At 43.0% G+C, this 26,303-nt stretch overlaps 1 protein-coding gene across 1 annotated transcript in view; it reads left to right on the top strand.

Moving 5' to 3' along the window:
- SLC16A10 (solute carrier family 16 member 10) overlaps positions 1-26,303 on the top strand; it is a 133,668-nt gene that overhangs the window by 78,542 nt on the left and 28,823 nt on the right. The window contains 2 exon segments of the mRNA XM_021091212.2: positions 4,361-4,505; positions 10,984-11,443. Coding sequence (XP_020946871.2) covers positions 4,361-4,505; positions 10,984-11,443 — 605 coding nt within the window.

The raw sequence follows: 26,303 nt of genomic DNA on the forward strand, positions 1-26,303 counted from the left end.
CAGGTTTGATCCCTGGCCTCGACCAGTGGGTTAAGGATCCGGTGTTACTGTGAACTGTGGTGTAGGTCACAGATGCAGCTTTGATCCCTCGTTGCTGTGGCTGTGATGTAGGCCAGTGGCTGCAGCTCCAATTGGATCCCTGGCCTAGAAACTTCCATATGCCGTAGGCGTGGCCATTAAAAAAAAATGCTATATTTCACGTTTAAGAACCAGTTAGAGGCTCTAAAACCCCTAAGAAGGATACTCATGGGTCAAGGAGAAACATTGTGTGAGGATTCCTTTGTAAAATGGTACGGCGGCTTCATGGGAAAAGTGGGGGTCCACACTCTCTCAATATCTAGTAAGAGGAGCTTTAGAGGGATTACTTAGAGATTTTAAAGAATTCCCTTCGTGAGGGGGACAGAGGGCTGAGGTCTGAATCCCCTGAGAAACCTTAACAAGGAGAGAAGTGTAGGTGGCCCATGGATCCCACAGCAGGAGGTGGGCTGTGCTGGAATTGGCCTACACTCCAGCGTTTGTGAGGGCAAAGGAAATCTGAATTATTTCCTGCAGAGCAGAGGCAGGCCCAGCACTGGAGAAGGGCAGCCTGGAGCCGTTTGGATTCCTGCCCAAATAAACCTCCTGGAAGGGCAATGAGGCTACAACAGTGAGTCCTTTAAGTGACAGCCAGCCAGCTGGGAGGAGAATGAACTGTTTATGTTACTGGAGCTACAGCCAGAAGGACCTCTGAGGTGAAACATCGAAGACACAGAAATGCCTCTGAGAACAAGGGTCTGCTTCAGACAGGCCTGTTGGCAGAACCTCTTAAATTAAATCTCCTCACCTTCCTCCTCCCAGGACCTCTCTGTCTCATGCTCACTTTGGAGAAAATGACAGCTGAGGATGGTAGGAAAGGTTGTGGAAAAGAGACGCAGCTGATCTTCCTCTCTTCCCAGTTGGGGTTGCGGAAGAAGATTCGTCTGTAACCTAAGAGTGACTGTAGGCCTTTCTGTTATTTAGCACTGACCAGACCAGAAGAGTTGTGTGGGCCTGCTGAAGCGGTCCAGAGGCAAGGGAACATTTTCTCCCCATACAGTTTGAGAAGATAATTGAGACAGAAATACAGTTGTATTTGGAGTTCCCGTCATGGCTCCGTGGAAACGAATCCGACTCGTATTCATGAGGATGCAGGTTCCATCCCGGGCCTCGCTCAGTGGGTTAAGGATCTGGCATTGCTGTGAGCTGTGGTGTAGGTGGCGGACATGGCTCGGATCTGGCGTTGCCATGGTTGTGGTATAGGCCAGCAGCTGTAGCTCCAGTTTGACCCCAGCCTGGGAACCTCCAGATGCCACGCACGCAGCCCTAAAAAGGACAAAGAAAAAAAAGTAAAGTTGTATTTGATTATATCATATCCTGCAGTTAGTGCTTGTTCAGTGGATGTAAAATTCTCCTCTAAACATTTTCACATTTGGTATTGCAGTGGACCAACGCCTACTGTAAAGCAGAAAGATTTGTTCTGATTCTTTAAAGTGCCTTGATTTATGTGAGTGTTACATGCAATATAAATATATACTCTTGAATTTCTTAATGTGGTCTCCTATTTAGAATTGGCATTTCACTCAATTGTAAAAGTGCCTTTATCCAAAAAATAAAGGTTAGGATGCTCTTCAAATCTGCCTAGATTGTTAACATTGTTCGTAAACATGATAGATGACTCAGGTTTTTTGAATAAGATTAAATTGTTATAAATCAGTGGCATTTTTATATAACTTAGACTAAAGAATTCTTACTTCTCCCTGAGCAGACCCATTGTTTTGTACAGTCTTTTGATTGTGTTTTGTTTTAAGATCACAGTCTCCTATTGGAAAGGGAAGAAAAGAAAGATAATTATGGCTGATTAAAATATACAGTTTAAAATGTAAGAAGGGAAAGAATTAAGTGGAATTGTTAGGGAAAGAATTAAGTGAAATTGTTAGTCTGGTAAATTTCCATTTGGATCTCATTATTAAGAAATGGTTGGAGTTCCCCTTATGGCTCAGTGGAAATTAACCTCCATATGCTGCGGATGTGGCCCTAAAAAGACCAAAAAAAAAAAAAAAAAAAAAAAATGGTAGGAGTTCACGCTGTAGTACGGCAGGTTAAAGATCCACTGTTTTCTCTGTGGTGGCGTGTTCTAGCCCCAGCCTGGTGTAGTAGGTTGAAAGGATCTGGCGTTGCCACAGCTGTGGTATAGGTTGCAGCTCTGACTCGGGTTTGATCCCTGGCCTGGGAACTTCCATATGGCCTGGGTACAGCCAGGAGATAGAGTAATGGACTAGTAGCCTGTCAAAGATGGATGGGGTGCTCGAGATCACCTGTTTCTTTTTATAAGACAACTTGTTGTTAAAACTGTGAAAGAGGAGTTCCCATTGTGGCACAGCGGAAATGAATCCAACTAGGAACCATGAAGTTGCGTGTTTGATCCCTGGCCTCACTCAGTGGGTTAAGGATCCAGCATTGCTGTGAACTGTGGTGTAGATCACAGATGTGGCTCGGATCCCCAGTTGCTGTGGCTGTAGCTCCAATTAGACACCTAGCTGGGAACCTCTACATGCCGTGGGCAAGGCCCTAAAAAGCAAAAAAACCCAAAAAACAAAAAACCCCAAAAAACTGTGAAAGAGTTTCCGTAACCTTCTATACTGATGTTTAGATATATCTTTTCTAATCCTTAGTGATCCTGGAAAGGTATGTATTTGATCCTCTTTCAAGAAGAGAAAACAGTGGAAGTGACTTGACGAAGGATGTATCCTACTTGCTGAAGGATCTATTGTAGTTACGAAGCTGGGGGATTTGGACCCTGATCTCTTTGTGTTATAGCTCATGTTCACTTGGGCCCCAGTAGTTTATTGTACGTTTTAAGAATTTACAGACTTGATATCCTGTAAGATCAGTCCGTTCTTTGGCATAAATTTGTGATCATTTGTACTCGGTATGTTTTTCTTTTTTGCTTTCCTCTTGTTTGTTTCGATCTACAGAATTAGAATAGGAAATTATGACTTACAATTCTTAAATCTTTGTTATTGTAAAAGATAAAATGCATGTATACTTTTTTGGTTTTTTGGGTTTTTTTTTTTTTAGTCTTTTTAGGGCTGCATCCACAGCATGTGGAGGTTCCCAGGCTAGGGGTCTAATTGGAGCTGTAATCGCCAGCCTACACCACAACCACAGCAGCTCCAAATCTGAGTGGTGCACAGCTCACAGCAATGCTGGACCCTTAACCCAGTGAACGAGGCCAGGAATTGAACCTGCGTCCTCATGGATGCCAGTCAGATTCATTTAGACTGAGGGCTGAGTGGTTTTATAAAGTGAATATGCAATAACTATTTTCCAGGTCAACAAATAGACTACCTGTATATGACTTGATTCCCTTAACAAAAGCACAGACTCAAGGCAGGATGTTCAGTTCATAACTGCTGGATTCAAATGGCAATATTCCTTTTCCTTCCCCAAGAGTTCCCCATTGTCTTGACTTCAGTCATCTTCATTCCTTTGGACTTTGATCATTTCTTTGGATTAGGCATGTGTTCCTAATGAATCTTTTTTTTTTTTTTTCTCAGGGCTGCACCCACAGCATTCGGAAGTTCCCAGGCTAGGGGTTGAATCAGAGCTGCAGGCACTGGCCTACACCACAGCCACAGCAATGCAGGATCCTTGCCTTGTCTGCGACCAACACCGCAGCTCACGCTAACACTGGATCCTTAACCCACTGAGCGAGGCCAGGGATTGAACCTGCATCCTCATAGATACTAGTCGGGTTTGTTTCCGCAGAGCCATGACAGGAACTCCATGTATCATTTTTTTTTTTAAATAAATTTCTCTTCATAGATTAGAAGTTGCTTAAAACCATAGATATAAGGCTAGAGATTAATAGTGTTTAGGTCAACGGGAGAATGTTTATTTAAGAATACAAACTTTTTGTAGTTCCCGCCGTGGCTCAGTGGTTAACAAATCCGACTAGAGACCATGAGGTTGCAGGTTTAATCCCTGGCCTCGCTCAGTGGGTTAAGGATCTGGTGTTGCCATGGCTGTGGCGTAGACCGGCAGCAACAGGTCTGATTCGACCCCTAGCCTGGGAACCTCCATATGCCATGGGTGCAGCCCTAGAAAAGACAAAAAAGAAAAGAAAAAAGTACAAACTTTTCAGTAGTTTGATTAAACACAAATACTTCCTTTGCTCATTATAAATAGTATTGGCCAATCCTTTGATCCATGATTCACATCTGTTATTTAGTTTGACTTACCCCCCATTCATCAATACTTTTCTAACTATGTATTGTATCCTACAGGATAAGAACAAATAGAACTTACTTGTCATAGTGTCCCTTTTGTTCTCTGTTTACAGCTTGGGTAAATTCCCTCTCCATGGGGATGATTTTCTTTTGCTGCCCAATAGTCAGCGTCTTCACAGACATGTTTGGTTGTCGGAAAACAGCTGTCGTGGGTGCTGCTGTTGGATTTGTTGGACTCATGTCAAGTTCTTTTGTAAGGTAAGGACTTGGTTTCTCCTTGTAACTTTTCAAAAACTGTTAGATGCCTTAAAAATTTCCTTTTGGAGGAGTTCCTGCTGTGGCTCAGTGGTTAACGAACCTGACTGGGATCCACGAGGACTTAGGTTCGATCCCTGGCCTCGCTCAGTGGGTTAAGGATTTGGCGTTGCTGTGGCTGTGGTGTAGGCCAGCAGCTGCAGCTCCAATTTGACCCCTAGCCTGGGAACCTCTATAGGCTGTGGGTGTGGCCCTAAAAAGACAAAAAATACAAGTAAAATAAAGATTTCCTTTTGGAAACTTTGCTGTTTACAAGGGAAAATCCTCCTTTTTGTTGCTTAAATGTTAAGCCATAGCCCTTGTGCACTGTTGTCCACAGCAACAAATCAGAGCTTGTGAATTTGAATGCTTTTGCTTACAGAGCCTAAGAGTTAAATGTCAGTCAGGATACACACATTCCCTGATGCCAAGAAAAAATGTTTTCTCCTGTTGTTTTTTCCATTCACAGAAAAATCTTAACTCGAGTTATAACAATATGTTGCCTAAAGCAATGGTCTGAGTTTAAGATCAGCTCTGTCTGAGGCCCAAAGAGTATGAGAAGTAGTATTTTGAAGCTGTTGTTCATAGGCTTGGTATGAAATATTTCTATTAACAAGATCCAGACTTTGCTATTTGTTTCAACCCAGGTGGAGAATTCTTTCTTTTTTAATTAAAAAAAATTTTTATGGGGTTCCTGTCATGCTCAGTGGTAACAAACTCAACTAGTATCCATGAGGACTTGGGTTCGATCCCTGGCCTTGCTCATCGGGTTAAGGATCTGGCATTGCTGTAAGCTGTGGTGTAGGTCGAGATGCAGCTCAGATCCTGCATTGCTGTGGCTGTGGAGCAGGCCAGCATCTGCAGCTCTGATTAGACCCCTGGCCTGGGAACTTTCATATGATGCGAGTGCAGCCTTAATAAGACCAAAAAAAAAAAAAAAAACAATTATGTCCCCACCCACACCATATCAAAGTTCCTGGGCCAGGGTCAAATCTGAGCCATAGCTGTGACCTACACTACAGCTGCCGCAATGCTGACAACTTTAACCCACTGCACCAAGCCAGGGATGGAACCCATCCATACCTCACAACCCAAGCTGCTGTATTTGGACCACTGTGGCGCACTGGGTTAAGGATCCTGGCATTGTCTCTGGCTGTGTGGGTTTGATTTCTGCCCTGGCACAGTGGGTTAAGGTTTTAGCATTGCCACAGCTGTGGCTTGAATTCAATCCCTGGTCCAGGAACTTCCATACGGCCTGAGAGTGGCAAAAAAAAAAAAAAAAAAAAAAAAAAAAGCTCATGTTGAAATTTAAAAAGATCATGATAAAACGAAGCGGTCAAATGCAGCTTAAAACTTCCTGTCAGTATACTTTCCATGTGTCCGTTAAAAGCTGTAGTGTGCTGCAGAGGAACTAACTGTAAAGGGCTGGCAGGCACTCTGCTATAGGAGGAACCTCTCCCTCCAGCTCCAGTTCTACCAGTACATCCCCTTTTATTGTCAGAATAATCCCCAGTTAGAGAAATACCAGTTTAATAAGTAGCTCTGGCTAATAGGAGGTGATTAACAACAAAACCCTTAAGATGATTTCCGATCTGTCTCTAGTAGTTTATCTCATTCCTGTCTCTGTCCCTTCCGTAGCTTTTTTTGTTCTCTCCTTGAAAGCATGATTGGGGTCATTAGAAAGAAAAAATCAAACTTAGAATTCTTACTCTGTCTATTTTTAAATATTCAAGATTTAATCAACAAAATCCTTGGTTTACTAATTTTACTCCCCCCCATCCATACACATACACAATAAGACTTTCTTTCACCTAATTTAGAAATTTTATATGGATTCTAAATAATTATTTTTATTTCTTGTTAGAAAATAAATATTCCACCTTTAAAGTGCCTAATTACAGTTGATTTACAACATTGTATCAATTTCTGTATTTTTTTTATACTTTTATTTTGTATTTATTGTTTCCTCTTTTTTTTATGGCCATACCTGTAGCATATGGACATTCCCAGGTCAGGGGTGGAATTGGAGCTGCAGCTACGGCCTGTGCCACAGCCATGGTGACACTAGATCCGAGCTTAATCTGTAACCTACACTGCAGCTTACAGCAGCACTGGATCCTTAACCCACTGAGTGAGGCCAGGGATTGAACCAACATCCTCACAGAGACAAGGTCAGGTCCTTAAGCTGCTGAACCACGATGGAAACTCCTAGGTTGTTTTTTTAAAGAAACAGGAAACAGCTTTGTTTGTAAAAGATACTGCTTAGGTAATTCTGTGAGGTCATTTACTTTTAGTTCTTCTTTATCACTAGTAGAACATGGTGTTACCACTGCCTCATCACATACCTGTTTGGGTCTGGAAGCCACCAGGTACCAGTGGCCTTAGTGCTTGCTGAACTTATTAACACCCAGGCTTTGGTGGAGGGAGAACTAAGAGAGAGAAAACCAATGTAACTTATTACCTGATTTGGCAGACAAACACATACACACAAACCCACTTACAGCAAGCAGTGTTTCTTAAACTTTTTGACCATTGAGAAATAAAAATTATGAAATGTATTTTACATTATGACCCAGTTCTCTCTCTCTCTTGCTCCCTTCCCCTGCTTCCCCTAACTAAAACAAAGTGTCTCTTTTTAATAGCCACGTCTAAGAAATATGGAAGTTCCCAGGCCAGGGATTGAGTCCAAGCCACAGCTGCAGCAATACTGGCTCCTTAACCCACTGTGTCATCTGGGGATCAAACCTGCACCTCTGCTCTGATCTGAGCTGCTGCAGTTGGGTTCTTAACCCATTGCACCACAGCAGGAACTCCTAAAACACAATGTCTTGAAGCCATCTTTACCTTTTTTCTTTTTTTAGTTTCATTGGAAAATAGTTGTTTTACAATGTGTTAGTTTCAGGTGTGCAGCAAAGTGACTCAGTTTGTACATATACTTATATTCATTGTTTTTCAGATTCTCTTACCATTCAGGTTATCACAGAATATAGTTGAATAGAGTTCTCTGTGCTATACAGTAGGTCCTTGTTTGTTATCTATTTCATGTATAGCAAGCAGTATGTACATCTTAACCTTATTACATGCAGTGTTCTCATATTTTCTATTCATTATTTCACCCAGTGATCAAGAGTTACCAAACTTTAAGGGCAGCACCTAAGAGCAAGGGGACATGTGTATAAACTCCAAGTGTTGAGCAGTAGACCAACCCGCTTTTGCTCTAGTTCAAGTTCTACCTTCTCAGGAAAACCTTTTTTAGCAACCCCGAGTCACATCAGTGTTTCTTCTTTGAATCCTCTTTTGCGCACGTAATTGGTATCTTACTGATTTACGCTATACTTTTTCAGTTGTCAAACTTTAACAATTTGAACCATCTGTTACTAAGGTGAAAATTTAGAAGTGAAAATGCTTCCAACAGCAGTGAAAATGCCACTACAAAGCTTATGTACTTTACTCTGTAGGAGAGACAAAAGGCTCATCTTAGCCAGAACTCAGGATTTAAATGGTATACAAAAGAATGTCTTCAATTTACGCCTGTGGTTCTCTGGTTTTCCAACTGACAGCTTTATAATAATGTGGTATAATTGTATAGATACTGATGTTCATGGTGATACCGTGCTGTGAATACTATTTTTAGTATCCTCTTTGAAGAAGGTAGAGAAATGTATTTAGGTGTAGATTTTTCCTTTAAAAATTATTAACTAAAGGGGAGTTCCCATTGTGGCTCAGTGGAAACGAATCTGACTAGTATCCAAGAGGACGCAGGTTCGATCCCTGGCCTCACTCAGTGGGTTAAGGATGTGGCATTGCCATGAGCCGTGGTGTAGTTCACAGACAAGGCTCGGATCCCGCATTGCTATGGCTGTGATGTAGGCCCGCAGCTGTAGCTCCGATTTGACCCCTGGCCTGGGAACCCCCATATGTCGAGGATGTGGCCCTAAAAGACAAAAAAATAAAAATAAAATAAAAATTGTTAACTAAAAATAAATTAGCACCTTCAGTAAGTTGCAATTATCTAGAAAAATTACTTTTGTGGAAGAATGGATGCAGAATGAATGAAGTATTAGTAATATTTATATTTTGCTCTATATTCTTACTGTTTGGGGGTAGAGGTCTTTTTTTTACTCATCAGCTAAACTTTGTTTTTTTTAATTAATTAACTAAGTAATTCTTTATCTTTTTACAGCTGCACTCACACCATATGGAGGTTCCCAGGCTGGGGGTGCGAATCGGAGCTGTAGCTGCCAGCCTACACCACAGCCACAGCAACACAGGATCTGAGCTGCGGCCAAGATCCACACCACAGCTCACGGCAATGCTGGACCCTCAACCCACTGGTCGAGTCCAGGGACCAAACCCAAGTCCTCATGAATACTAGTCGGGTTCATTAACCACTGAGCCACGATGGGAACTCCTAAACTTTATTTTTTTAATTTTGTTTATTTATTTTTTGTTCTATTTTTCAAGATTTTTATTTTTCTATTATAGTTGATTTACAGTGTTCCGTCAATTTCTGCTGTACAGCAAAGTGACCCAATCATGCATATACACTTTCTCTTTCTCACATTATTCTCCATCATGTTCCGTCACGAGTGACTAGATAGAGTTCCTTGTGCTACACAGCAGAACCTTATTGCTTATCCAGGGATGGATGTCTTGCTTCACTAAGCAGACTAGAAATAGGGCATAACCACATTTTAAATATTTTTTTCCACTACGTACCTGGAACATAGTGGCTGTTAAATATGTTTATTGAATAAAGAGTGGAGAGTCGATAAAGGGTGATGAGAGTGAGACAAGGGTAGTCTGGGAGAATCTGGGAGTGACTCAAGAGCCATTTGAAGATGGTGCTGCCTATGGAGTAAGAGAGGAGGGAGGGCATCTCAGAGAGAGAGGGTTGTCGGCATGCTCAATTTTATCAGATTCTTGAGTTCCTTGTGATTACCTCAGCATACTGCTAGGCTAGAATTATTGTCCAAAATTTAATTATTAACCAACTTTATCTTAGTTTCTAATAAATAGCTTGCCTTTACTACTGGTAAATAGTCCTTTGAATTGAACTTTTTAAAAGAAAAAAACCTTTAGTTTTTACTCCTTGCTTTGTGTCAAAGAATGTAATGCTATGTTCCTTTACTTTCATGAGACGTGTGTCATTGCTTGATTAAAGGATAGAGTTCTTAATCCTTGATTATTCTTTCGAGACCTACATGGCCCTAAAGCTTCCCAGCCGGGAACCCCGTGAACGCATTTCATTTAGTCTTCCTGCAATCAGAATATGATTTCTCTCGTTATCTTGCACAACACCGAGAGCAGTGCAGTACAGGGCGAAGGTTGTCCAGCCCTTAGGCCAGCAAAATGCGACACAACCGCTCCTCTGTACAAACGGTCCTAACATAACCTTGGGGTGAAAACATCAAGTGCAGCCTTTTCTTTGATTAGATTGCTTAGTAAGTGCCTGGGAAAACTCTATCAACTAATGGGTTTTCATGGTTAAATTGTAATTTTTAGAAATTTTTCTTATGGAGACTAGGTTTTTGGTTTGTTAGTTTAATCGCTGCCAGAGTTACTGGGGCCCTGCTTGACATCGTCCTTTATTTCTGGGTTGTGGAGTGCGTAGCAGTTTTTACGCAGTGCTGTGTGGGTCACCTGAAATTCCCAGAAAGAGAAGGAGAAGTCAAATCACAAATGACGTTAACAGTCATTTTTCACATACTCGAGGCATTTTTAAAATTACCCGTTCAGATTAAATGAAAACATTAGGGGTTTTTTTTTGTTTGTTTTTGTTTTTTAGGGCTGCACCTGCAGCAAATGGAAGTTCTCAGGCTAGGGGTTGAATTGGAGCTGTAGCTGCTGGCCTACACCACAGCAGCGAGGGATCCGAGCCTCACTGCCACCTACACCACACAGCTCACAGCAATGCCAGATCCTTAACCCACTGAGCAAGGCCAGGGATCGAACCCACATTCTCATGGATACTAGTCGCATTTGTTTCTGCTGTGTCACAACAGGAACTCCTAGTGTTGTAGTCTTGATTTATTAAGATTTTCACTTCTGTTTTTGGTTACTTTTTTTTTTTTTTTGTCTTTTCTAGGGCCGCACCCGAAGCATATGGAGGTTCCCACGTGAGGGGTTGAATCAGAGCTGTAGCACCAGCCTACCCACAGCCACAGCAACACCAGATCTGAGCCGCGTCTACGACCTACGCAACAGCTCAGTGCAACGCTGGATCCTTAACCCACTGAGCGAGGCCAGGAATTGAACCCGCAACGTCATGGTTCCTAGTCGGATTCGTTAACCACTGAGCCACGATGGGAACTCCTGGTTACTTTTTATTTGTAGAAAATATGTTGATTAACTGAAGCCCACTTTTGCTCTAAGGTTTAAATACTATGAAGCACGTGACAGAAGTAACAAAAGCTGCTTTCATCTTTCCATCTTTCCACAGCTCCATAGAGCCTCTGTACCTTACCTATGGCATTATATTTGCCTGCGGCTGCTCCTTTGCCTACCAGCCTTCGTTGGTCATCCTGGGCCACTATTTCAAGAAGCGCCTTGGGCTCGTGAATGGCATCGTCACCGCTGGCAGCAGCATCTTCACAATTTTGCTGCCTTTCCTTTTACGGGTCCTGACTGACAGCATGGGGCTCTTCCACACACTGAGGGCCCTCTGCGTCTTCATGTTTGTTCTCTTTCTGGCCGGCTTTACCTACCGACCTCTGGCTTCCAGCACCAAAGAAAAAGAGGGAACCAAAGGAGGAAACAGAGCTGCCCTCTTTTCCAGGAGAAAGTTCAGCCCTCCAAAAAAAATTTTCAACTTTGCCATCTTCAGGGTGACAGCATATGCCGTGTGGGCAATAGGAATACCACTTGCTCTTTTTGGATATTTCGTGCCTTACGTTCACTTGGTGAGTATGCTTCTCTGGCTTTGCTGGGAATGGATACTGTTGTTCCCACAGAAAAACTTCTCAGAAGAGCAGGAGAGATGACGTTGAGGCTGGCCTTAAACATTATCCTGGTTGTGATTTAGGGACTCCTGAAATTCAAGATCTCCTAAGACAAAGTCAGCATATCCATCAGATTGTTAAACAGAGAATATGTTTCACGGTGTGCTTTGGTATTTAAAAAATTGCTAAACCTGCACCAACAGAAACAATTTTTTTTTTTTTTTTTTAAAGGAAGACTAGGGAGTTCCTGCTGTGGCTCAGTGGTATGAACCTGACCAATACCTGTGAGAATGCAGGTCTGATCCCTGGCCTCGCTCAATGGGTTAAGGATCTGGCGTTGCTGTGAGCTGTGGTGTAGGTCGCAGATGTGGCTCAGATCCAGTGTTGCTGTGGCTGTGGGGTAGGCTGGCGGCTACAGCTCCAATTCAGCCTCTAGCCTGGGAACCTCCATATGCTGCTGGTGCGGCCCTAAAAAGACAGAAAAAAAAAAAAAGCCTAAAATGTTGGGACAAGTATCATCAATACAAAAAACTTGATAGGTCACTTTTTCTTTAATTAGCTTACAATCATAATTAGGGACAAAGATGGTGCAATGATTTTGTCAACATAAATAAATAATTTTTCAACCAAAGGGTGCAAAAATTAGGTAAATAATAAAAGCCAGTGGCTTTGACACCCAGAAGTATGGTATCTGCTTGTGGGACACTTCTGAGAAAATGGGAATTCTATTCAGAGGAGTATTTGAGAAATGTTAACAAGTTCATGAGGGGAGAGAGCAAGGGTTTCAGTGGAAGTTAGGATTTCAAGTGCTCAAGCACTTTTATATTGTTTATTTCTAATGCGAGGCAAATTTTAGCCTCTTCATAATGAAACAAGAGGAAGTGGTGTCTGAAGCATTTGCCTCTGGCAAAATTTGCTCAAAAGTGCATGTTATGTTTCTTCCTTTTTTCTCACTGTTGTGACTGAAAATGTGTTTACAGTTCAACATAGTTGATAAATGGGAGTTCCCATCATGGCTCAGTAGTTAACAAACCTGACTAGTATCCATGCGGACTCGGGTTCGATCCCTGGCCTCGCTCAGTGGGTCAAGGATCCAGCATTGCTGTGAGCTGTGGTGTAGGTTGCAGATGAGGCTCAGATCTGGCGATGCTGTGGCTGTGGTGTAGGCCGGCAGCTATAGCTCTGATTGGATCCCTAGCCTGGGAACCTCCATATGCTGTGGATGTGGCACTAAATAGACAAAAAAAAAAAAAAAAAAAAAGAAAGAAAAAAGAAAAAAAACATAGTTGATAAATGATAAACACAAATGGCACGAGGATAACTTTTTCTTTTGTATGTGTACTATGTGTGTGATCTGGAGACTTTCTCTTTACTTCTGGACATTTGTGCCATTTTTTCCTTAAAGTTCTGGTGCAGGTTGTCAGTATAGGTCAAGGAATTACTGGGCTCAAGGGGTCAGTGAGTCACCTCCATCATCAGCCCTTTGTGAGTTCCTACACTTGGGTCAAGGAAATCCAAAGAGTGATGGTAGGCGTGTCCTGGTCCAAGGTAATTTTGATTTCTCGTGTCTCCTTATTTTCTTTCTGCCAGAGGCATTGAGGAAGGGGCTGGGATGACAAATGGGGAGACAGAGAGAGGACTAGTTTTTAGTCCTCTGTGCCATGTGGCATTTTGCAGAGACTGAGGTAAAAGGATCCATTATGTGGCGCCTGTCACCTAGGCAGTCGCTGGCCACATCTTCATCTGAAAGTCCATTTTCACACTTTTTGGAAGACATAGCTGAACCATCTGAAGCTTTAAAAAAAAAATTATATATATATAATTATATATATATAGTTCCGAAGTTCCCGTCGTGGCTCAGTGGTTAACGAATCCGACTAGGAACCATGAGGTTGTGGGTTCAATCCCTGGCCTTGCTCAGTGGGTTAGGGATCTGGCGTTGCCATGAGCTGTGGTGTAGATTGCAGATACAGCTTGGATCCCCGCGTTGCTGTGGCTGTGGCATAGGCCAGTGGCTACAGCTCCGATTGGACCCCTAGCCTGTATATGCCTCAGGAGCAGCCCAAGAAATGGCAAAAAGACAAAATAATAATAATAATAATAATAATAATAAATATATATATTGTAGAAAGATCAATTTTACTGGTTATCTCTTCCATAGCTTCTATAGATGTTAAGTCCTCCTTGTTATTATAAGGCGAACACATGCCAAGAAATCAGTATCTCAGCTTTGCTAATATCTTGACATTTACCAAAGGACAAGGGGTAGGTAATTATCTGGTTATGTCTTGTAATATAATCTATACATTAATTTCACATATATTATTTCAGTTTACCTTCACAGTAAACCTGTGAAGTAGGCAAAATAAATAATGCTGTCCCCTGGGTTTTAAAGACCGGAAAACAGATCCATTGTTAACAAAGAGATGAAGTGGCTTCCCGAGAAGCATGTAACGCAGAGCAGGGCTTGGGTCCCTTCCACTCTGCTTTCCTGGTGCAGATCCAGCACCCGTCTTACTCTGGACCATAATGGGACCCTTCCCTGGACGTGCCATCAGATACATCCATCTTACCTAGGGGGCAGTGCGGATGCCTAAGGAAACTTAATGAATGTGTCGTTGGTCTTTGTCTTGATGTAAAGGAAATTTTATCGTGAGGAATGAGTTTAGACAGTGTTGTATTTCCTGCTGTCATTGGGAAGCTGTAAATCAGACAGTTTGCAGAACAATGAGGTCTCTGTTAATTCAAAAACAAACCAGTCCTTCTTCTGCTCTCCCTTCTTCCAGGCATGTTTTTCTTACACAATGTATTGATATTTTTCATTTGGGGTTTTCTCTCTTCCAAACTGTTAGGGCATTAAAGCCATGCTGGAGGGGAGATACCAGGGTTAAATGCCACGCAGGCTGTTTAAATCTCATGTGTGACAGGTACCCTGAGTTTGTCACTGGGTTGTAAGTCGAGGTTTGGATTATGGATGCTTAATCCAAGCTGCATGGAACAGGATACCACTTTCCCCCTCAGAGGGGAAAAGGTGTCTCAAATCTTTCCAAAGACTGGTAGCTTTAATTGCTGTTAAACCCTTTAGTGGGTGCTGAAAGGAAGCTGCATATAAGGCATAAAAACGTGCCCTGAAGGAGCATAAAATCCAGTGCAGATAATAATATAAACCATTATAGTACAAGGACTGTGACATACATTATCTTTTTTTTTTTTTTTTTGCTCATGAAGACCATTTTAATCACAAGGCATTAACATATATATTAACATAAACTTCAGATAATCATAGAAACAGTTCCACAAAATTCAGAAATAAGCAGCATCAGTGAAACCAGAGCAAGCCTTTTGGAGACTTCAGTGCACTCAATGGAACTCTTCAAGAATTTCACCATAAGTTTTCTTATCTTTTTCAGGAAAATCCTCTGGATGTGACTTTATATGTGCAGACATGTCATGGTCCCTCACAGCATACATATAGCCTTGACGTTTTAAAAGATAATATCAAAAAAAAAAAAAAGGAAATAACAGATAGAAGCTGGCGATGCAAACTCGGTTTCTGGACTCGCTGAGGTTCAGGTTCTTCATGCCTCCACGCAGATGGAATTCGGCGAGAGACAAAGTGATAGGCAAGAGATAGATAAGATAGGACACTTGTGAAAGATGCAAGCAGGCGGGCAAGGAGGCTTGGCCACATTAGCTTTTTAAATTTTTACCATAAAGCAATAACCATGGTGAAATAAAACAGCAGAGGCACTGAGAGGGTTAAAAGCGCACCCAGGGTCACAGGACGCAGGACGTGATTGTTAGAGCCAGCGCTGCTGTGCAGAAGCAGTACTGCATAGTGGGTGGAGCTACAGGCTCTGAAGTAAAACAGCTGGGTTTAAGTGCTGGTTTTGTCCCTTACTAGTTGTGTAACCTAACCCTTGGGTAACCACTCCAACATCAGTTTCTACATCTATAAAATAGGGATAAATCCAATTTTGTAGAGTTGTAAGGATTAGAGAAAATATATGTAAGGCATCTATCCAGTTCTGGCGTAAAAATGAGAGTTATTTAAGACAATGTGATTGCAAATTGACTGGTTTCAGTGAGGGCTATGGAAGGGCCAAAGGACAAAAATGATATCCACTTGGAAAAGTGGTTAGTAAAGCGTCACAGGATTGGAGTTGGTTCTTAAGCATAAGATTTGTTGTTAAAACTGGATCTTTAATCATCTAGGGAACTAATTTATCTATCTAGGTCTCCTCTGAGGATTCAGAAACACAGTGAAGTACTCTCATGGTTATGTTAAAAATCCTGAGATCTTGTTTATTAGACTATATGTGATGATTTGAGAGAGGGTATGTATGCTTTGAGGCATTTTCACTCTCAACTTTGTAAGTTTTCTTTTACAAGTTGACTTTTAAAATGAAGAATCATATTGTTTTCTAGAAGTAGTCAAATGATCTCTTTTAGGCCTAATCACTTATAATTAGAAGAGCGTGGGAGTTCCCATCGTGGCACAGAGGAAAAGAATCTGGCTAGGAACCATGAGGTTGAGGGTTTGATCCCTGGCCTCACTCAGTGGGTAAGGATCTGGCATTGCCGTGAGCTATGGTGTAGGTCGCAGATTCGGCTTGGATCCTGCACTGCTGTGGCTGTGGCGTAGGGTGACAGATGTAGCTCTGATTTGACCCCTAGCCTGGGAACCTCCATATGCTGTAAGTGTGGCCCTGAAAAAAAAAAAAAATTTACAACTTTGGAGTTTGGGACCTAAGCTCAAATCGCAGCTCAGAGCAAACTCAGTGAGTGATGTGGACCAAGCATAGCTTCCTTAGCAGAGTCATTTCCTTTGCTGCAAGTATAGTTATTTATTACACTTATTACACTCAGCCTGGTGATGGCTATGTGACATTTTGTGGAAACGCTTGGCACATGACAGATTCTTCACAGATGTTACCTGAATCTCCCCTTAGGAGATCATAAAGAGATGAAAGCATGTCTGCTGTTCCTATCTGCATGGCTCAGGGCCCTGATCCCTGGTTTTGGGCAATAATTCTACTATGACAGCATGGACAGAGGGGCTCTGGCCAGTGAGATCTAACAGCTACATTCCAATACTGACACATCAGAGCCCTTGGAAAGAGCCTTTTTTTTTTTTTCTCCTTTCTTGGCCACTCCAAGGCATATGGAGTTCCAGGGCCAGAGATCAGATCTGAGCCATAGTTGTGACCTAAGCCACAGCTGCGGCAAAGCTGGATCCTTAATCCATTGCGCCAGGCCGGGGGTCGAACCTGTGTCCCAGCACTCCCCAAATACCACCAATCCCATTGCAACATAGCAGGAACTCCTGGAAGGAGCATTAGTCAAAGCCATAAGCTATCTTCTGAGTATTACATGCTCCATTTATTGGTTTGTTTGTCTCAAAACTTCATTTCTAGAAAGGGAGGGGCAGAGGGGAGGGGAAAATTTCATATCTAGTTTAAAAATACAGCTTGTTTGTTCCCAACTGGACTTGGTGTCCACTTAATTGCCCTGTCAGCAGGTAAATGATGGTGTCTCTAATGATGGTGTATCAGATAAATGGGATCTTTCTACCAGATCAGCATTTCTTTTGAGAACAATTACTGTCTGCTATGAGACTGACACTTTTACATCTTGCCAAGTTTTTTGAAAAGGAGCTCATAAAAATGGGCTCATAAACACATAGAGTGCAGATTTCAAGACATGAGTCAGTCATCTTCTCCCTGACAGAGAACTCTGTGGGTCAAAGCTTAAAAGTTGGAGTTCCTATCGTGGTTCAGCAGTAACAACCTGACTAGTATCCATGAGGACATGGGTTCGATCCCTGGCCTTGCTCAGTGGGTTAAGGATCCTGCGTTGCCATGAGCTGTAGTGTAGGTTGAAGACACGGCTCAGATCCCGAATTGCTGTGGCGGTGGGATAGGCTCTGATTTGACCCCTAGCCTGGGAATTTCCAAATGCCATGGGTGTGGCCCTAAAAAGACAAAATAATAATAATAATATATTATTTTATTATTATATTATGTTATATTATTATTATTAAAACTTGACTGCCTTATGTTCCTACCTGAGTCAGAGAACACAGGAGTTGCTTTTCAAGGCGAGTAGTGGTAGAGAGATGTGAAAGCAATGGAAACTAAGTCATCATCCTCTAATACTGAGAAGGAAACATTTTATGCCCCTGAGAAGAGTTGCATCATGGTTGTCACTTGTCAGATGTATCTGTCATCTAACTGACGTGGTCCTGAGGTCAGGCCCTGGCTCCTTCACCCTCCTCCTTTTCTCACACACACCACCCAACACTCTGAGATTTTCAGTTGCTACACAGTGGAGCAGACACCATCTGTCTAGCTTTCCCTGTTAATGGAGGTGGCCACCAAGAGTCATCATTCCTTCCTCCTTCCATACACTTATGATAGTGAAAGAGACACAGAAATTTCCTCCATGTATAAAGTTTCCATTTCAACATGCATATAAAGCTGTGGAGCAAAAGCAAGACACATCATCTCTTTTCTCCACCAACAAATAGCATTCGTCTAAGGTGTGCTGAGTTTAATCTTATTTGTTCAGTTCTGAATACCAACGCATCCATAGGTATAACAGGTGAAACGTCATTCTGGTATCAAAGGAGAGAATTTTAAAGATCAAAATGATGAGAAAATGAATACTGCTTCTAGAGTGTCACTTTGGACTTAACCATAAGATATGTAGTCATTGGACACGTATTTGAGCAGCCGCTGCACTTTAGGCACTGAGCTAGGTGCTTGGGGTCATGCACTGAACAAGACAGAGAAGGCTGATTAGCCTCATGAGGTTTATATCCTAGCAGAGTGTACAAACGGTGATCATTTCGAGTAAATTATGAACATGTTAGAAGGTAGGATGTGTGTGGAAAAAGAAATCGCAGTGTGAGGGGGTTTGGGAGTGCTGTGAAGGGGAGATGGGAGCTTTACCCAGGTTGTCAGAGGAGCCTCATTTAAAGGTGACAGCATGGTGATAGAACATGATAGAGGATATCGTTAAGAAAAAGGATGTCTATATGTGTATGACTGGGTCACTTTGATGTACAGCAGAAATTGACACAACATGGTAAATCAACTATAAAATAAAAATAAGTAAATAAAGGGAACAGCACAGAGGCCAGGGTGGTGAGAGCAGTGAGCAAGGGGGCCTGGCTCAGAGGATGAGATCAGAGAAATAGAAGGAGACAGACAGGCCCTGGAGGACCTTGTAGGCCACTACAAGGACATTAGTTTGTTTTTTTTTTAGGGCTGCACCCTCCGGATATGGAGGTTTCCCAGCTAGGGGTTGAATTGGAGCTGCAGCTGCTGGCCTACACCACAGCCACAGCAACTCAGGATCTGAGCCAAGTCTTCAACCTACACCACAGCTCACAGCAACTGAGTGAGGCCAGGGATCAAACCCGCCTCCTCATGGATGCTAGTTGGATTTGTTTCTGCTGAGCTACCACAGGAACTCCCAGGATGTTAGTTTTTACTCTCAGAGCAGTGGGGAGCCACTGAAGGATTTTGAGCAGAGGGACTCACCTGTGGCTTCGAGAGAACAGACTGCAGGGAAGGAGGCGGGGAGACCAGGTAGGAGCTGTGGCTGTGATACAGGCTAAGGGTGACAGCAGCTGGGTCTGAGGTGTAGTAATGAGGATGAGAGGTGGACAGATAGTAGATGCACGTTGAGAGGAGAACCACCAGGATTTCTGGCCTGGATCAGGAGTGTGGTGGGAAAGAAAGATGAGCCAAAGGACAACTGCAAGGTCTTGAGCCTGATGGAACTGTCTTCTCCTGGGATAAGGATGGATGAGGGCAGAGCAGGTTTTGGAGACACGGGGTGAAGATCAGAACTCGAGGGCTGGACGTGTTAAATCTGAAACATCTAGCAGTCACCCAAGTGGAGATATTAAGTACGCAGTTGGCTATAAAAGTTTGGTGGAGAATTCAGGAAGGAGGTCTGGGCTAGAAATACCAATTTTTTTTTTTTTTTTTTGTCTTTTGTTGTTGTTGTTGCTATTTCTTGGGCCGCTCCCGTGGCATATGGAAATTCCCAGGCTAGGGGTTGAATCGGAGCTGTAGCCACCGGCCTACGCCAGAGCCACAGCAACGCGGGATCCGAGCTGCGTCTGCAACCTACGCCACAGCTCACGGCAACGCCGGATCATTAACCCACTGAGCAAGGGCAGGGACCGAACCCGCAACCTCATGGTTCCTAGTCGGATTCGTTAACCACTGCGCCACGACGGGATCTCCTAGAAATACCAATTTTGAGCCCCCGGCATAGATATGATATCTGAACTCATGAAACTTAAGCCATCAGCTGGAAGGATTAGAGAAAAATACCAAGGGGCAAGCCCTAGGACACACTGATATTCAGGGTGCAGGTGAAAAAGGAACCACAAAAGAAACTAAGAAGGAGTGATGGAGAGGTAGGAGGAAAACTGTGTTGTGTTTCTGGGGAGTTCCCATTTGTAACCCATTGAGCTGCAATGGGAATTGTCTTTTTAGGGCTGCACCTGTGGTATATGGAGGTTCCCAGGCTAGGAGGGGTCGAATCGGAGCTGCAGCTGCCGGCCTACACCGCAGCCACAGCAACGTGGGACCTGAGCCTCATCTGCAACCTACACTACAGCTCACGGCAACACCGGATCCTTAACCCACTGAGCGAGGCTGGGGGGATCGAACCCGCAACCTCATGGTTCCTAGTCAGATTTGTTTCCACTGTGCCATATCGGGAACTCTGGTTACTTTTATAATGGAGCAATTATAATTTAGTGAGCAAAGTAAAAGAAATCGTCAATTGGTTTTTATAGAGGATGCCGTATGGTTTCTTCAGTGCATACTGTAAAACATAATTTATAGCTTTCAAAACAAAACTCATTCTAAAAAGCTGAGGTAAAAATAAAGCCCTCTAGTGGTCATTACACAAGATCACCCTGGTCCCCGAATCCTATTAATATGTCCTCTGCATGGCTGTTTTGGGTTTTTTGCTCTTTAGGACCACACCTGCGCATATGGAGGTTCCCAGGCTAGGGGTCTAATCGGAGCTGGAGCCACCGGCCTACACCACAGCCACAGCAACGCCAGATCCCAGCTGCATCTGCAACCTACACCGAGGCTCATGGCAACACCGGATCCTTAACCCACTGAGCGAGGCCAGGAATCCAACGGCAATCTCATGGTTCCTAGTCGGATTCGTTAACCACTGAGCCACCACGGGGACTCCCTCTCCTATATATATATTTTTTTTTTTTTTGGTCTTTTTTGCCATTTCTAGGGCCACTTCTGAGGCATATGGAGATTCCCAGGCTAGGGGTCGAATCGGAGCTGTAGCCACCGGCCTACATCAGAGCCACAACAACTTGGGATCCGAGCCGCATCTGCAACCTACACCACGGCAACGCCGGACGCCGGATTGTTACCCCACTGAGCAAGGCCAGGGATTGAACCCGCAACCTCGTGGTTCTTAGTCGGATTCATTAACCACTGTGCCACAACGGGAACTCCTCTCCTATTCTTTTTATAAAAGTTTGTTCTGCCTTCTTTGGGTCACTTCCGAGGTGAAGTGCTGCCTGCTGTCAGCCACACTGGGCCTGGACCAAAGTTTTCTTCCCTGGACAGGTTTCCCCTCTGTTCCCTCAGACTGGACCATTGCAGCACTCAGAGGGTGCTGCACAGCCACGGAGAGGAATCGGGCTGATGGAGTGACAGGGTGTCACAGAACCTTGCTTCCAGCCCCCAGATCGCCTCCTTTGTCCCTAGTGCATTGTGAGTATGACCCAACTGAACTGCTTTTCACAGCCACGACAAGTAGAACATGGAATAGAGTTTTATGTTCTGTTTTGTTTCCTACAGTGAGCATTAAGCATAGCAGAAGGAAAAATGGAGGAGTTCCCGTCGTGGCGCAGTGGTTAACGAATCCGACTAGGAACCATGAGGTTGCGGGTTCGGTCCCTGCCCTTGCTCAGTGGGTTGACGATCCAACGTTGCCGTGAGCTGTGGTGTAGGTTGCAGACTCGGCTCGGATCCCGAGTTGCTGTGGCTCTGGTGTAGGCCGGTGGCTACAGCTCCGATTCAACCCCTAGCCTGGGAATTTCCATATGCCACGGGAGCGGCCCAAGAAATAGCAACAACAACAACAACAACAACAAAAAAGACAAAAGACAAAAAAAAAAAAAAAGAAGGAAAAATGGAAAAATGTATTAATTTATAGCATGAGCTATCTTATACTGAATTAAAATAATAACATAAGGACTATTTTAGGAAAATGGAAAAAAACTAATGGCTTGAATTTTAGAGTCACATGTAAACTCTCTGAATTTACATATAAACTCTAAATTTAGGTAGATCATTAAATGTCCTCAGAAGACCCTGAAGAGTTTGTGTACCGAAAAGCGGTTCCTTCTCTTCTGGGTTCTTCCCCCCACCTCCCAGCTGTGTCTGTAATGTTTTTCTTTTTTTTTAATTGCAACATAGTTGATTTACAATATTATATTAGTTTCAGGTGTACAACATAGTGATTTAAGGTTTTTACAGATTATACTACATTTAAAGTCATTATAAAATACTGGCTATATTCCCTGTGCTGTATAATATATCCTTGTAGCTTATTTATTTTATACATAAATAAATGCTCTTCTCTCTATTTTGCCCCGTCCCTCCTCCCTGTCCCCACTGGTAACCACTAGTTTGTTCTCTGAAGCTCTTTCTCTGTTGGGTTTTTTGTTTGTTTGTTTGTTTGTCTTTTGTCTTTTTAGGGCCACACCTGCAGCATATGGAGGTTCCCAGGCTAGGGGTCGAATGGGAACTGTAGCTGCCGGCCTCCACCACAGCCACAGCAATGCCAGATCTGAGCCATGTCTGCCACCTACACCACAGCTCACTTAACCTGCTAAGCCACAATGGGAACTCCCTAAGCTTCCTATTTCTATTAATCCTCTGTCAAAACAATGGACTTTCTAGTTGATACAGAAATCATGATAGGACCCTTATTAGCTAAATTTAGGTTTCTCAAACTTGGACAAACTTTAATTTGATTTTAATCCAAGGAATTGATGGAAAGGAAAACAAAAATCCACATTGCAGTTAAATTTTGCGATTACTCAAAAGTATATAACAAATAAAACATGAGACAGTTAAAAGACCTGATGAAATGTACACATTAACAGGAGAGAGGAGTTCCTGTTGTGGTGCAGTGGAAGTGAATCTGACTAGGAACCATGAGGTTTGGGTTCGATCCCTGGCCTCAATCGGTGTTAAGGATGGTGGTTAAGGATCCGGTGTTGCCATGAGCTGTGGCATAAGCTGAAGACATGGGTTGGATCCCAATTTGCTGTGGCTGTGACGTAGGCCGGCAGCTGCAGCTCCAATTTGACCCCTAGCCTGGGAACCTCCCTATGCTGCAGGTTCAGCCCTAAAAAGCAAACACATACATACATACATACATACATAGAAATAGCTTAATTTGCAGACTCTTCCTTTGTGAGCCAATACTTGGCTTTTACCCCACACCTGCCAGCTGACTCTGGTGGGTGGAGAGAATTGTCTGATCCATCGAGAGCACGTTTCTGCTGGTTTACTCTTATCTCTAAGTTCTGGGACATCTCTGTGGAAAAGCCCTCGCAGACACTAACCCTGAGGACTACTGAGCAACGGGAGAAATGCCTTCTATGAGGTCATGCTCTGGGGAGGAGTCTTTCGCTGCACAGACAGCTTGAGGGCTGCACATCGCTTGTGTGTTAACCCCCACATGTCCACGCCACTGCTTGTTTCCCCTTTGCATCCCCCCTTGCTGTCACTAATCTCTAGCCTTTTCACCCCTCCACCTGTTGGCAGCTCACTTGTAATTAGAAAGGTTATATTCCCTTGTAACAAATTGGAGAAACGCTCATTTAATGGTAGGTGGTGCCTACCATTTGGAGGCAGAATTACAAACACGGTGTGCAGTTATGCAACCCAGCTGTATCTGCATCCACGTCAGATTGAGCTAATTTACTCTCAGAGGCACATGGCCAGAACAGCAGCAGCGTTCAGGCTTCAGAGTATGATTTGAGGATCTGTATGTCCAGTCCTTACAGCTATACAAGGGTTTGTTTTCAACTACAAGTTTGTTTTAAACAGACATAGTATTTATTGATTTCCCACATTTGGATTAACTAATTTAGTTTATAAGGAGCTCCCACAAATATTCTCTCTCATTAGTGGTTCAGGGCTGCCCTATGAGACGGGCAGAATCAGTGTTTCTGTTTAGCAGGAGGGACCAGACTTGGGTTGTTAGAACGGCTTGCTCAGAGTTGCAAGGCTGGTGCCTGGTGCACAGCTGGGGCCTGAGCCTGGTCTTCTTAAGATTGTGACTTTGAAGTAAAATATTTAAATGTTCACAAAAAAAGTATAACAGTAATTTAAGAGTTGAAGGGATTGTACAGGTCATTTTTTTTTTTTTTTTTTAAGATTAGTAAAGGAACAGAAAGGTTCAGTTGCTTAGTCACATGGTTATAAAAGTGGCAGAACCTGACATAACATGCAGGGATATCCATGAAAAATGAATCGATGCTTATCATACAACCTCCTCCAATGTAAATGTGGGAGTTCCTACTGTGGCACAATGGGATTGGAGGGGTCTTGGGAGTGCTGGGATGCAGGTTTGATCCCTGCCCTGGCACAGCGGGTTAAGGATCCAGAGTTGCCACACAGCTGCAGCTTTGGTTGCAACTGTAGCTCAGATCTGATCCCTGGCCCGGGAACTCCATATGCCCCAGGGCAGCCAAACCAGGAAAAATAAATAAATAAAATAAAACGTAAATGTGTATGTAATAGATAAAGAATTCTTAGAGGAATGAAATTGTCTCACCCAACAGAAAACTAATCAGTTTATAGGGTTCATTTCCCAGTCTGGCTGGAGGTTGCTTCACCATTTCGAACAGTCCAGTTCTTCAGAGTTGCCAGTGACAGGTGTGCTGGCTTTGTTGTTTGTCTTTCACAGGTGTATTTGGAGCTCAGGACTATGGCTGTTGGGTGGCAGAGCCCTGAGCGTTCAGGGCTCATGGCAGAGTCCATGTAACGCAGAGGTTACTGGGCTGCTGGACTGACCTCTCCTGTTGTGTTTATCTCTGTTCCTTGTAAAGTTCTGGCCAGAGAAATGCCTGGGGGCCCATTATGTATCCTCAGCCTTGGGCATGATGGTTGCAGAGTTTTAGAAACATTTAAAGAGCCGTTTCCAAAGCAGTTGTAGGATCCGAAGAGTTGCCCTATCTTAGTCTTCTTGGCACTACCGCAGATAAAAGAGGCAGAGTCAACATTTTAGTTTTGTTTCTAGCCTGGAGGCTTAAACACCAGAGGCTAAATATTAGGGGCTAAGGTTTCATTTTTTTCCCCTCCCCCACCATTCCCTTCCTTCTTTTGGTTCTTGATTTTGGCTTGTTCTGATTATCTTTGTTGTTACTTTGACATTAGCCATGCAGAGTGTTTTGGTGCTTTGCCAAATAAAAAGTAATCATATTGTTTTTTCATCAAGATTTTGTATTTAAGTAATTTTTTTTGTTTTTCATTCAAAAATAGGCTTATAATAGTCTTTGACATAAGAGTATTTGTGTGGTATATTCATTTTAATATCAGAATTAACTATTGAGGAGTTCCCCTCGTGGCTCAGCAGAAACAAATACGACTAGGAACCATGAGGTTGCAGGTTTGATCCCTGCCCTTGCTCAGTGGGTTAAGGATCCGGTGTTGCCATGAGCTATGGTGTAGATCGCAGATTTGGCTCAGATCTGCCGTTGCTGTGGCTCTGGCGTAGGCCGGTGGCTACAGCTCCAATTAGACCCCTAGCTTGGGAACCTCCATACGCCACGGGAGCGGTCCTAGAAAAGGCAAAAAAAAAAAAAAAAAAAAAAAAAATAATAATAATAATAAATTCAGGCTATGCATTTAAAAAAAAAAAGAGAATTAATCATTGAGATTCACTGTGTGCTGGTTATATCCACACATGCACACCCCTACATTTTCTTCTTGTTATTGGGTCTGGAAATGTTTTATTTGTTCCTTTATTTCCATTTCATTTCATTCATTCATTCCCATCCCAGCGAACTTCCCGAAAGAATATGAAGGTGTTTACTTCACGCGTAGATTTTCTGATTCAACTCCCACGGCAGCCTTTGTGAGGAAAGCAGCACTGAGACTGGTTTCTCCCACCCAGAGATGAGAACCTGAACCATCAGAGAGGTTTTATTTTGCTCTGATGGTGGCAGGGATTGTACTAGAACTAGAATGGGTCCTTCCATTCTGTCACTATTATATTATCTCACATGTACTCGACTTCCTCTGATTATAGTTCAGTCAGACAGATTCATGTCGTGCAGACTCAAGCATTCAAGTGAATCCCTGACAGTCACTGAGCACCTGTTGGGTACCTTTTAGATGTGGGGATGCAGTGGTGAGAACAGATGTAATCTCTGCTCTCCTGGAGTTCAATAAATAAGTAAACACATAAATACACAAGGTAGTTTTCAAATAGTGATAATTGGCTTTGAAGGAAATAAAATGAGATGGAAAATAAAATGGGCTGTAACTTCAGTTTGGAGAGTCAGGGGCAGCTTCTTTGAGACGGTGACAGTAGGTGTCTTCTCTGGGTGAGGGGCGGCAGCATTAGGTTTTGGGAAGATACGAAAAGGAGACTGTTCCCTAGTGCCCTCAAGAAACCTATGACATGGAATTTCTCTAATCTCTATTTTTAAGACCAGCCAACAGCTGATGATTTTTTTTAATCCGACTCATTTTTATCTGATGTATTATATTAAAATCTGCATGTTGGAAATTTA

The sequence above is a fragment of the Sus scrofa genome, chromosome 1 (assembly GCF_054392235.1).
Source record: "Sus scrofa isolate SSC_HxYL_T2T_F1_AM1 chromosome 1, Sscrofa_HxYL_maternal_Yorkshire_Landrace_v2.0, whole genome shotgun sequence".
NCBI lineage: Eukaryota > Metazoa > Chordata > Mammalia > Artiodactyla > Suidae > Sus > Sus scrofa.